Source organism: Rhododendron vialii, chromosome 10a, assembly GCF_030253575.1.
Source record: "Rhododendron vialii isolate Sample 1 chromosome 10a, ASM3025357v1".
In the NCBI taxonomy this organism is placed as follows: Eukaryota; Viridiplantae; Streptophyta; class Magnoliopsida; order Ericales; family Ericaceae; genus Rhododendron; species Rhododendron vialii.
In genome coordinates, this window is record NC_080566.1 from 35514481 (window position 1) to 35527055 (window position 12575).

General features: G+C 38.6%; 3 protein-coding genes across 8 annotated transcripts in view; 2 read left to right on the plus strand and 1 right to left on the minus strand.

Annotated features, from left to right (window-relative positions):
• Positions 1-2031, plus strand: part of LOC131302659 (protein ABA AND ROS SENSITIVE 1) — a 36713-nt gene extending 34682 nt beyond the window's left edge. Inside the window, exon 8 of the mRNA XM_058329409.1 lies at positions 1836-2031. Coding sequence (XP_058185392.1) covers positions 1836-2016 — 181 coding nt within the window. The 3' untranslated portion in view covers positions 2017-2031. The remainder of the gene's footprint in view (positions 1-1835) is intronic.
• Positions 1087-6571, minus strand: LOC131302661 (uncharacterized). 6 transcript variants are annotated; one of them, XR_009191862.1, is made up of 4 exons: positions 6273-6571; positions 4710-5948; positions 4424-4511; positions 1087-1683 (listed from the first exon to the last, which is right to left on the minus strand). XR_009191862.1 is itself a non-coding variant. In XM_058329410.1 (3 exons), exons 1-3 carry the CDS (start codon positions 6440-6442, stop codon positions 4603-4605), a joined length of 696 nt encoding a protein of 231 aa, XP_058185393.1. In that variant the 5' UTR covers positions 6443-6524; the 3' UTR covers positions 3369-4602. The 6 variants fall into 6 exon arrangements, 2 of the variants coding, with proteins under 2 accessions (XP_058185393.1, XP_058185394.1); XR_009191863.1 differs by having other exon boundaries at positions 4730-5948; positions 6273-6570; XR_009191860.1 differs by lacking the exon at positions 1087-1683 and adding an exon at positions 3369-3642 and having other exon boundaries at positions 4730-5948; positions 6273-6570.
• A 4827-nt stretch (positions 6572-11398) lies between these two features.
• Positions 11399-12310, plus strand: LOC131303172 (uncharacterized). Its single transcript, XM_058329955.1, has 4 exons — positions 11399-11404; positions 11747-11839; positions 11937-12203; positions 12290-12310. The coding sequence occupies exons 1-4, from the start codon at positions 11399-11401 to the stop codon at positions 12308-12310; spliced, it is 387 nt and encodes a 128-aa protein (XP_058185938.1).
• Positions 12311-12575: the final 265 nt, after the last annotated feature.

The following is a 12575-nucleotide window of genomic DNA, read 5'->3' on the forward strand; positions in this document are numbered from 1 at the left end:
TTTTTTTAAACACTTGATTGTTTCTCGTGAGCAAGTTTACCAATAGATTGGAATAATACCTTGTGAACAGTTCACAATTCTATTTTAGCTATCAACTTTTTCTTTCACAACTATACCAATATTATCTATTTTACCTAACACCAATTAATATATATATTTTTTCACTCTTTTCCTATTATTTTTTTCCCCAAAGAGGGAGGAGAGAGAGAAAGAAACAATAAAAAAAAGAAAGAGTGTGAATAGTGCTTAGGTAAAAGTGACTAAACCCTATTCATAAATTTATTTTACCTACCATTTTACCTAATCTAGTGCAGGGCTCTTTTTTGAGTTTCTCCTCTCCAAAATAACTAAAAAGGTATTTTACCAATACTAGTGTACATGCTCTTAGTAGCATAAGGAACTGGGTACCTACTAAGGGGTTTTCATATGACAATTTGAGCACTAAAAGCACGCTGGGGAGAGGCAGTACATGGCCATTATTGGTTTTTTTTTTTTTTTTTTTTTTTGGGGGGGGGGGGGGGGGGGGGGTGGTGCTAAAAAGCAGAATTACTCGTCTCTGCATTCCAACCACCACCGTGCTTTTATCTTGCACATATATTTTTGTAGGGCTTATATTGAGATCCCACAAAATAATCCGAACCGTTCATCTTTTTTTAAAATATTTTTTGGAGAGTTCCTGTAAAAAAATCAGTTCTAACGAATATCGGTAAGGGTTTTCTTAGATTTCATAAAGCAAAACAGAATAATTCGTCCTACGATTTCTGAGGAAGCCTTTGTCATCCAGTGCAAACATGTTTAGGTGAACCTTGTCATTTCTTGTCTCACACACTCTTCTATTAAAACCAATCTGGTTCCCCCTCGTAACTATATTTTTGCTAGGTCAAAGACTATTCGTCAAAATCATCACAAAATATTCGGGGATAACCGATTGACATAGGATATCTTTGCGTAGTACTAGTTGTCTTACTTGTACTAGCCGTATCTAAGTACGGCTCGTCCAATAGCACACCTTGTTTTACCAAGTATAAATTATCTCAACCTAACTCCGTGAATCAATACAAACCATGTATGCAAGTGTTCGAAGTCTAGAATAAAAACACAATAAATTAATAGTATAGGAAGCATTCAAATCATTCATTCAAAAAATGAAATTGTCCTTATCTCAAAGGAATAGTCTTATAACACATACAAAACTCAAGCTACTTGAAGGAAACCTTCATCTAACCCCAGAAATGAAGCTTAGCCAGCCATGGATGGAGAAGACTTCAAGTTCTTTGGATTAAGAACTCATACTCCCTTGAATCTCCTCATTTTCTTCTTCTTCCTTCTCTTTCTCCCTTCTAACCTCGAAGCAAGCCTAAACTAGTTCCAAGGCAACAGTGTTGCCCTAGGTTAGTCCCCAAGAGCTTTTACAAGCTCCAAGTCCGAAATTGGCTCTTCAAGATCCACAAAGGTCAAAGAAAATGACTAGAGTCGATTGAATCCGTCCACCACCATATGGAATCTATCTAGACACAAGCCGGATTTTGTCTCAGGACACATGCAAGAAACAAATTGTGGCTGCTTGATTTTGGAATATTCACCCCATCTAGCCTCAGTCGTGATCCATTGCCCTTATAGCTTTCATCTGCACGCTCTAACCTTCACCATCACTCCAAATCAATCACAATTAGCCATCAACACCTGAAACTCAAATAACATGTACAAGTCTCCAAGTATCATGATCATAGACTTATCAAGTGTAAATTGGGGAGCTTAAATGTTCATATTTAAGCTACTATCAGTTGTACATAATTTCCAATGATAATGGGGATCTTCCTTTGCCATTTCCACAGGGCATTTTGGGAGAGAGTGGAAATGTTGAAGAAAAAGAAAATGGAGCTAATGGCTGCTAGATCTACTGCACATAGTAGAAGTCCTCAAGTCGAGGGCAACAAAACTAACCATGAAGATTCATCAAGTGATGATGATGGTGATGAGAATTTCACAGTTGATTGGAGAGCTAAACATTTGTAAATGCTGTCATTGCTGGTCTCTCTCTCTCTCTCTTAGTATTGGGTCCTATAATTTTTTATTAGAAAAAGAAAATAGCCTCCCTTGTATATTCTTCAAACTACATTTGATTGTATGTAGTATGTACATTCTACCTCCCAACTTAAGCCTCCATCTGTATCTGCGAGAGCATTGCTTACCTATTGCATTTTTGTAGATTGATAAGTGATGATTCACTAGATATGGCAGAGAAACCTTATGCGTTGCTCCCAGTATTCCAGAATTATGTTTTTGTGATCCTTACTAACGTTTCTTACCAAACATGTTGCGTGCGTGTCTCTCTCTATTTTATTTTTCGTTATACTTCATTTGGTTACAATTGTAGTTGTGTTTGAAATGCATGTGGTAGGGGTGAGTATATTACCCGGTAACCCGCGGGTCCAACCTGACCCAACCCAAAGAGTTTTGGACGGGTCTGAGCAATACTTCGATCGGGTATGGGTTGATTTCCTTTGAAAAATCTGCTTTCGGTTCGGGGTTCAGGTTTGTATGTGTTGTACCCGTCAGGTCCGACCCAACCATATATACATACATGTATTATGCCCTAGGTATAAAAGGGGAAAACCAATACACTCTATTCAAAACCCATACTCCAGATCTGAAAGATGATGTCACCGACTTGCCGCACAATCCTCACCTCCAGTTCCACGGTGACCCTCCGCCACACCTTTGTCGCGTCCACCATCTCTCTCTCTCTCTCTCTCTCTCTCTCTCTCTCACACACACACACACACACACACTGTCCAGCGTCCACTACTCCACCATCTCCAGATCGCGAAATCGGTTATCTCATACTTATACTTTGAATCGGAATGAATCTCTCTCTCTCTCACTTTCTCTCTTGTAATTTTTTTGCCTGTTTTTAGGGATGATGGTGACTGCCGACTGGTTCTGTGATTACTCCCGTCCTAGTCCAACCTGTCTGACCTGACCCGAAGTACAGAATCAGTTTTGTGGACGGTTTGTACCAGCAAATGTGCTTCGGTTGCAGACCGAAACTTTTCTACCCGACATGGTCTGGTCGGGTGCCGGGTTGGGGCCGAACCCGCCCCGCCCCGTGCTCACCCCTAGGGTGTGGGTGCTTGCACGTTTAATACCAACATTTTTTTCTCCCCTTGTTGAGTAACACTGTTGTAAAAGGACCCACCTTGGAAGCTTGCAACACTTCCCAACTGCATCCCTTTTTATTACTCCACTATTTCTTCAATATGGTATACATACTGAGCCACACCATGTATCACAAGAAGTCAAGTGTGCCTAAACTTCTATTGTCAGGAAATAGTGATTATTTATTTAGTAAAATTTTCAAGTCAAAGTTGGATACCCCTTCAATATAATAACTTCTCCAAAAACCCTACATCCAATCTAGAATATACTAAATACAAGTAGAAAAGTCCACGAGAGTACAAAAACAATGACAGCAATTACACACTTCAGGTTGTTTGTCGAAAATCCTTCAACACAAATGACTTCCGTGCCAACCATTGTCTAATACAGGAAGACACGACAATAAAATGCATACATCTGGGGAATTTTTCGCAACTTATTTTACCATCAAATACGGAGGTTTGCCCCCTGCTCCCATGCCCTCTACACGACAAGTAAATGACGACACAAGAAACATTTCAATGAATGAGTATGTACCAGAATAGATTGTCAAAAATATTCATTAGAAAACCGTCCATATGCGAGGTAGCCAGGAAGGTGCATGAATAGAAGTATCAACACAAATAATGTAAGCATACGACCCATGTAGGAAATAGCAACTGAATTCAAAACTGTGCCAAGATGAGACATAAACATATCATTTGACAGCTACCATGTTCTGGCAACTTAACTCACAGCATTATGTGGCAAGCAGATTTTTTGAGGAAACCCCTTCGACCATGTCCCACTAATTTCAATACACTACTATTTCAGCTCGAGTTTCTGACTTCCGTATATCAACTAAGCAGTGCTCGACAAATATTAAAGGCATCATAAGTTCGATTATTGAATAGAAACCTTATTGCATAAATACAACTGTGAGACCAACTTCGTACAAGAGTAATTTATATTGTGCTAGAAGTAACAACAGGAATGACAATCGTTTTAATTACATTCTTGCTTTCCATTTTTCCCACCTACGTCATGTTTGGTTGGACACAGCGTTGTTCCCTACTGACTAATAACTCTTGAGCTTGAGTTTAAAGTGGACATTTTTAAGTTTTTGTACCCAAGGAAATAGGTCAAGTGTCATCCAAGAAAATTGAACAGAAGTTAGACGGCCATCGTCATGTAGATTTCAAACCTTAACCCGATAGAGAAGCATAATAAAATGCGTAACTTGAGTCAACAAAAATGAACAAGAAAAGATCCTGCATCATCATACCGCTTTAGTTCTTTACTATAGAGTTCTCATCGCTACCATCCATTCCAAGGCCAGTGTCAAATTTTGATCGTCTTTGTTAACTTGCACACTGCAAAGAACGACATCTTATAGCATAGAAAGGAAGGGAAAACCATACCGAGATGGTACCAGGAAAACCGAAACAAACTGAACTGACTTGACTAATCAAAATCTAATAAGTGCTGCATAGGTATGGCATGCTGAAAAACATATGAAAGACAGAGAGTTTCAGTTTTCAAAGTGCGACAGTCGTAATTCAAATGATAACCTGTGGGGGGCTGATTTCACCTTGCCTTTCCTTCTTGAGCCTTCTTCTATAATTCGTGGGAATGTTGAAATCTTTGCGTACCTGCAGAACCGGAGGGGGGTGTTCTTCCGGGAAGAAGCTCCGACGAACTAGTCAGTAAGTGGAGAAAGGAGAAGTTTAGCAAGAAGGTATGGAAAGAAAGAGATAGAGAGGGAGAGAGAGAGAGAGATGTGTTTTTTCTCCTTTTTTCTCAGATCCCTTCACATGAGGGGATGGTCTTGTATTTATAGTCAAAGATATTGAGTACTACACAGCCTGATTTTGCAACCCATGTGGTGTGCTACGTTCGGATGACGTCACATGTCAGCGTATTTAATAGACATCATTTCTCTGTAGGTTGCAGAGCCGCGTTTATCAGTGTCAGAGAAGTCACATCATACAGAGATGTCATCTCAGCTGTCAGAAATGACAACCTAAATATCAGTGGAAGCTTCCAGAAGATTCTACTGAAGCGATATCCGAACAAACTTATTCCCGAGTGAATGAAACCAATTCGAATGAACTCATTATCTACCGAACAATAGGAACTCTATCCGAACATAGTGGTCCCACCGAACGTTTGAACAAATTACCGAAGGAGACCAAATCTTCATACCCTCGGATAATTCCATGTTCGGCGAAGATTACAAGAACCTCCTTATCCTTTGGGAAATAGTCACATCCATCGTACCAACTCACGTGTAAATTCACAGATGAACTGAGACAACTACGCGGTGAGCTCAGACAAGCGCGACCCATCAGGACTCATCTACCCCTCGGATATTTCGGCCCACTACATAACCCTCCATCAACGCTTTTATCTTCAACCAGAGGAGAAAAAGCGAGCCCAAAAACCCACGGTTGATCCCTTCCTTGATAGTGATCAAGTCATTATGGATCTGATGGAGGGCCTCTCTCTTCTCACCTAGTTTCCGGTCCTCCTCCTCCATCTCCTCTCTCACCTTCCTCCTCTCTCGACCCCCCTCCATCCTATTACACAACGCCATTGCTAGTACAAAGTAAGTTGATACGAAAGGCATGGCTGCCCTTACTCCTGAGGAGCCAGAGGTAAATCGGTGGACTATGCGGCGAGAGCGAAGACGAGCACGTTGGACCGAGTCAATGGCAGCACGGGAGTCAATTTGCGCCGGCATGACTGGATTGGCTTGGTTCGAACTCGCGAAAAACGGCTGCTCACCCCCCCGAACTAAAAATCCCAACCTGCACTGAAAATCCGTAGGTCATGGAGCATGAAATTGTAACAGATTCTGCACTGAAATGCACCCACTAGCCCGCGAAGATTGAACTCAAAGCTACTTATTACTTAAACAAAACAAAGCCCGCGAATTTCGGGCAGAGAAATACCAACAATCAACCATACAAATGTTGCCCCCCAAACTCCCGTGCAAATTTCCAAAGACAGAAAGAGAAAACCAAATAGTAATCGGTAACAAGAACGACAACTAGGAACCCCCAAACAAATCAAACTTGGAAGATCTACAAGAACAACAACGAAGAAAGCGTAAAGAGTGACTCAAATTTTACCTAACTCGAATGACGAATACGCACAACGCAGCCTTCTCTCCTACGTCTCGCGTGGCCTGAACATTGCCGGAGGAAGTAAGGAACCGACCTAGAGAGAGAGAGAGAGAGAGAGAGAGAGAGAGAGAGGAGAAACTACACTTTTTGCACTCGTAGTTTTCTACCAGTACCATTATGCACCATCTATTTTGAATGGATTTTCTATGGTTCACCAAAGTGGTTTGGTTTTTTTAATTTGTATCGGTTCCGTTAGGTACCGTTTTTAAAATGTAAAGGCGGTTCGGTTCGGTTTTGTTTTGTAAACACACAGAGACAATGTGGGACTACTATTGGGGGCACGGTTCTCGCCACTTTATTTATGAAGTTAACGTTGAAAGTGGAACGCTTGCCTCAAAAAAAAGAGCGCGAATATCAATTCCCAATTTTTTTTCTAGAATTCTGAAAATTATACACATTTTTTCTTTTATTAATTAACACTTACGTCCCTTGGTATCTCTGTTAAGTTCCAAAAAAAGTTAACGACCTGTTATGTATCTGTTTAATGTAGCAAATTTTACGACCAAGGAAAATGGCCTTTTTTTCATGGGTAAATTGAGTAGGAGAACATACTATAAGATTTTTAACTATAATAAGGACATAAATATTTACTCTTAGAGTTTAAAGGACATTGTGTCCAGAATTTACAAAAAAAACCCTTACGTCACGCGAGCCCTCACGCGAGCCCAAAAATTACAAAAAACAAACACGTGAGCTCACTGTATGCCAAACGTCTGTGGAAACGAGAAGGCAAAGAGAGAATCGACAAAGAATCAGCAGATCGTTTTCATTTCGATCGATCGATCACTAATGGAACGTCCGGTGAGTTAATCGACCTTGTTTTTACTTCTCATCCTCTTGATCGAGTTCATCATTGTCTTCTTCATCTTAGGGTTTCATGTCTGTATCGCATGTTCTCATTTTCATTTCTCATCGTCATGGTTGAGTTCATCATCGTTGTTGTTAAGTTCATTATTGTCTTCCCTTCTAACTTAGGGTTTCATGTCTGTATCTGAATGCATATTGGTAAATCTGTTCGATTTGGTACATCTGTTTGTTGAGTTCATCATCGTTATTGTTGAGTTCATTATGAACGAGTTGGTACATCTGTTTGTTTTGTGCTGGTATCTGTTTGCTTTTTGACATTATTTTGGTACATCTATTCTGTAGTTTCGAACAATGTAGGTCTGTTTGTAAGTCTGTATCTGTTAGTACACTTGGTACATCTGTTGTTGTTGTTTGGTATACTAATTGTCTTCTATGTATATCGTTGTGCCTGTATTAGCGTATTTTGTAAGTTTTTAGTTTCTTTTGAGAACCTTCTTTCAGAGTTTATGTTCACAAAGTCATGGATCCTAAAGAACGAAGTGCAAACTAATATGTCTTCGATATCCTACTTATTACCCTGTAGTTTGGAACAATGTAGGTCTGTTTGTAGGTCTGTATCTGTTTGTACACTTGGTATATCTGTGTTAAGCATGTTTTGTACATCTGTTCGGTAGTTTTTGTAGTTTGGAACAATGTAGGTCTGTTTTAGGTCTATATCTGTTAGTACAGTTGATATATCTCTTTTTAAGCATATTTGGTATATCTGTTTGGTTGTTTGGATCCATGTGTTGGTATCTCTGTATCTGTTAGTACACTTTGTATATCTGTTGTTTTGTGTTGGTATATTTATTTTGGATTTGTGTTTTTTATTCTGAACAGGAAGATGTAGTAGAACAGACTAAACTGTTAGAGGCAAAAAAGGTAAGATTTAAGATGCGAGCAAGAAAGAACTCACCTTCAAATGCTGTAAAGAAAACAACAGATCAAAAGGAAGATGATGATGATGATGAAACACAGATAAAGGAAACTGAACAGGAGAAGAATGACATTGAATCGCCGCATAAAAGGAGGGCTTCACAGAAATCACCTGTTAAAGGTACTCAATCGAGGAGAATAACAAGATCTCTTACCAAAAGAGAAATAAGAACGACAAGGATGTCAAAAAAAATTGAACCGACGATTGAAATAAAAAAGAAGCATGTTCGAAAATCAAACAGAAACAAGAAGACTAGAAACAAGGAAGAAGATGATGTGGTAGTCTTAGAGGAAGATGATGAAGAAGACGAGCAGGAAGATGTTGAGGAAGACAAGGAGGAAAATGAGGAAGACAAGGAAGGTGTTGAGGAAGACGAGGAGGAAGATGAGAAAGAAAAAGAGGAAGACGAGGAGGAAGACAAGGAATATGTTGAGGAAGATGAGGAGGACGACAAGTTCGTCAAGGTCAAGGGAAAAAGGAAGAAGTCTAGCCCACGTCTTCCAAACAAAAGGGTAAAAAAACAAGAAGGGAAAAAGGAGAAAGAGGAGAACGAAGATGTTGTTGAGATCAAAAAAGAGAGATGCCAATACAGGTATCTGTTTTTATATTGGTGCATCTGTTTTATGTTAGTTTATATGTATCTGTTACATTACTGGTGTATCTGTTTTTATATTGGTTCATCTGTTTTATATTGGTTTCTCTGTATCTATTCCATTATTGGTGTATCTGTTTTTATATTGATGAATCTGTTTTATGTTGGTTTCTCTGTTACATTACTGGTGTATCTGTTTTATGTTGGTTTATCTGTATAACATTATCTCATCTGTACAAAATCTCCTACAGGTCTAATCTCGTCAGTCTTGTACGGCTTCTGAAACGCAGAAAATTCACTCCTCTCCAAGTTCGTGAGATCAAAAAAACCCCTTTTGCAAATCTCTTGTTTGCAATGACGAAACCGGAAATTAATGAACTTTTCGTGAAAAAAAGCGATGAAATTACATTGAAGTTGGTCGAAAAGTACAAAGGGGAGGGATACTTTGATCTTGGTGGCAAATTAGTTAAGATAAGTGTCAAGGATTTGACACTTATCTTTGGAATCAAATCTGGACCAATCAAAATACACCTCCAGGGGAACCCGAGAAGGCCAAATTCAGATTTTCTCGACAGAGTCTTCAAAAAACAAAAGGAAATGTTAGTTTCAAGGATGAAGATATTCTTGAGAAAAGCTTTTACAAAAGATTCTACTCAAAGTGCGCAGGGCATCGCACGTGTGCTAATGATGTTGGTTCTCGCGACAATCTTTGTCCCACTCTCACAACCAAAATTAAGCTGGGCTTACTATCCATTCATTGACGATCTCAACACATCCACAACGTATGCATGGTCAACATTCATTATAGAGCACTTGGTCAAAGAGCTTGATACAAAGCATACAAATCCAACAACTGTTGGTGGATGTGTACTTGGACTACTGGTGAATATCTCTTCTATTTTTGTAGTTTAATGTCATGTTTGTTGCTATATCTGTATCTATTTTATATTGGTATATCCGTATATGTGTATCCGTTTTATCTGTGTATCTGTATCTGTTTTATATTGGTATCTGTATTTGTATCTGTTTTATATGTGTATCTATTTTCTATACCTGTATCTGCTTTATATTAGAATTCTATGGTGATAGCTACTTTGCTTGAATGCAGTATTGGCTCTGCGAGCATACAAGCATAATGAATGTGCAACAATCAAAAGACAATTGTCCAAGATTTATGAAGTGGGATATGAGTGATTTACCAGAAGCATTGGCACGAACACCATTGGAATCCCTTAATCCAGAAATGGTAAAGGATGCAGAATTGGAGCCCATCAACGAGAAAGAGAAAAAGTTGTTGCATTTTCTTGAACAAATTGAAAATAAGAGTGATGTGAAGGATGATGATGCTCGGGAGTGCAGCTTGGACGACGATGGATCGAAATCTGAGAAGGACGAGGGGGTTGAGGAGACTAACAATGATACCAACAACCTAATTTCTGACCTACTCAAAGAAATTGACAGGTTGAAGGAAGAATCGAAGGAAAAGGACAGAGTAATTCAAACTTTGCAACAAAAAATGGCTGAACTTGAAAGGGACCATGTACCGTATGAAGACGCCGCTGAGCAAATGTTTGACTATGAAATAGAAGTCGGGACGGTACACGTTGAAAAGGGTATCCTGCAGGAAGAAATTGTGCAAAAGGAGGTTGAGATAGGAGGTTTGTACGTCAGCAATGACTTATTAGAGGAAAAACTTAAAAAATCTGAAAAAGACAAAGCAAGTGTCGAAGATGGCCTAGATGACATGGTAACCCATATGGTTATACAAGAATACCACGTAAGAAAAACATCTCTTCATAAGTATGTTGCTATATCTGTTTGTATATCTGTTGGTATTTGTTTAGTTTTATTTGTATCTGTTAGTGTTTTGGTATATCTGTATGCCTTATCATATATGTATCTGTACATTAGTTACACACATAAATCATAATTGCCTAATTCACTTTGTCAGGACAAAGAAGAAGACAAAGAGAAAAGGCAAGAAGAGGAGCAGAGCAAGAAATGAGAAGTTGATCAAACTATCAGCGAAAGAGTTGAGATAGCAACTGGATTGCATGATGAAATTTTGTCTGACGAAGTCATTGACAAAACAATCTCCCAAATCTTCAAAGACACTCAGGAAGGAGAAAGGAAAGAAGAAAAGAAAAGAAAGAGAGAACAAGATGATATTGACCCGTCGTCAATGGTAAAAGATCTGAAGGGCAAAGATAACAGAACAGTGAAGATGGAGGAAGGGTTCATCTACTATAATAGGAACCAGAAGGAAAGAAAGAAAAGCAATTCTGCATTTGAAATGACAAAGCTGTTCAATTACATTTCGGAGGAAGATATGGATCTACTAGATACAATTTATGAATTTGAGAAAGAAGACAAAAAGTAAGTGAAATCAGCAAAGCTAGATTTGTATCGAGTAAAATTCACAAATTTCATTCCATTTAATACATCTTTTCTTCTGGCAATCGCAGATCTTTCGTCTGGCACAACCCAGTCAACAATGATACAGTTACAATCGAAGACGTCCTGAATCTGTTGAACGAGGGTGATATTGAAAACACGGTAACACGAAAGAAACTATTTTTACTTGTATCTGATTTATGTGAGTGTGTCTGTTAATACGTTTGTATATCGGCTGGTTTCTAAGTTGGTTTTGTATATATGCATGTTGGTAAATCAGTTCGATTGTTGTAGTTTGAAGCAATGCTGGTTTGTTAGTATATCTATATCTTTTAGTACACTTGGTATATCTCTTTTAAGCATGTTTGTTACATCTGTTTGATAGTTTTTGTAGTTTGCAACAATATAGGTTTGTATCTGTTAGTACACTTGGTATATCTATTTTTAAGCATGTTTGGTACATCTATTTGATAGTTTTTGTAGTTTGGAACAATACAGGTCTGTTTGGAACAACGTATCTGTTAGTACACTTGGTATATCTATTTTAAGCATATTTGGTACATATGTTTAGTACTTTGGAACCATGTAGGTCTATGGGTACATCTATTTTTTATCAACTTCAAATTTAACATCAAGACATAACTATTGCAGTGCATTGATGGGCTCACTTACATTTTGGAAAGACAAGAAGAAAAGACAGCAAAAACACAGGGAAACTGCTTCTACATTACATCCACCTGTTGGGTATGCAAACTGTTTAGTATTCCATCTTTGTCAACTGAGAACAGATATATGTTATCTCAATATCTGATAATATGTGAAATACATTCTTTTTTGACAGACACTAATCAAAGAAAAAGCTGATGCAAGAACAAACTTAATCAACGAAAAGCTGAAAGAACTGGACAAAGTTATCGACATAAATGGTGTTGCATTCTACAAATATCTCATATTCCCGATGAATTCAATGGGAGGCAGAAAAGTGAAAGCTCCTGACCATTGGACTCTTCTGGTCTACGATACTTCCAAGCAACAATGGATGCACTACAATTCTTTGACAAAGCCCAAGAAAAAGAAGGATCCTTACTTGACAGATGCCTCCATTGTGGTACATAACTTTACCTTTAATTTGGTAGTCCATCCCTCAATCATAACAGTTAAAAAAATTTGCTGTTTTTTACAAATTGTAGAAAGAGTACGTGGAAGAACAAATGAGGAAGTTGACTCTTAGTAAACCACCAAGCTTTGAACTCATTTCTACACCTAAACCAACACTGTTTCCAACCAACACACTCAGTGCTCCAATAAGCTCCATTGATGATGCACCTAAGCAACAACCTGGATCGTAAGCTTCTGTTATTTTTATGTTGGTGTATCTGTCCCTGTATCTGTCACCGTCGTCGTGTTTCTAAACTCTTCTCTTCTTCGACCTGCTTTCTATGAATTCTACAGGGTTGATTGTGGAATAATTGTGTGCTAT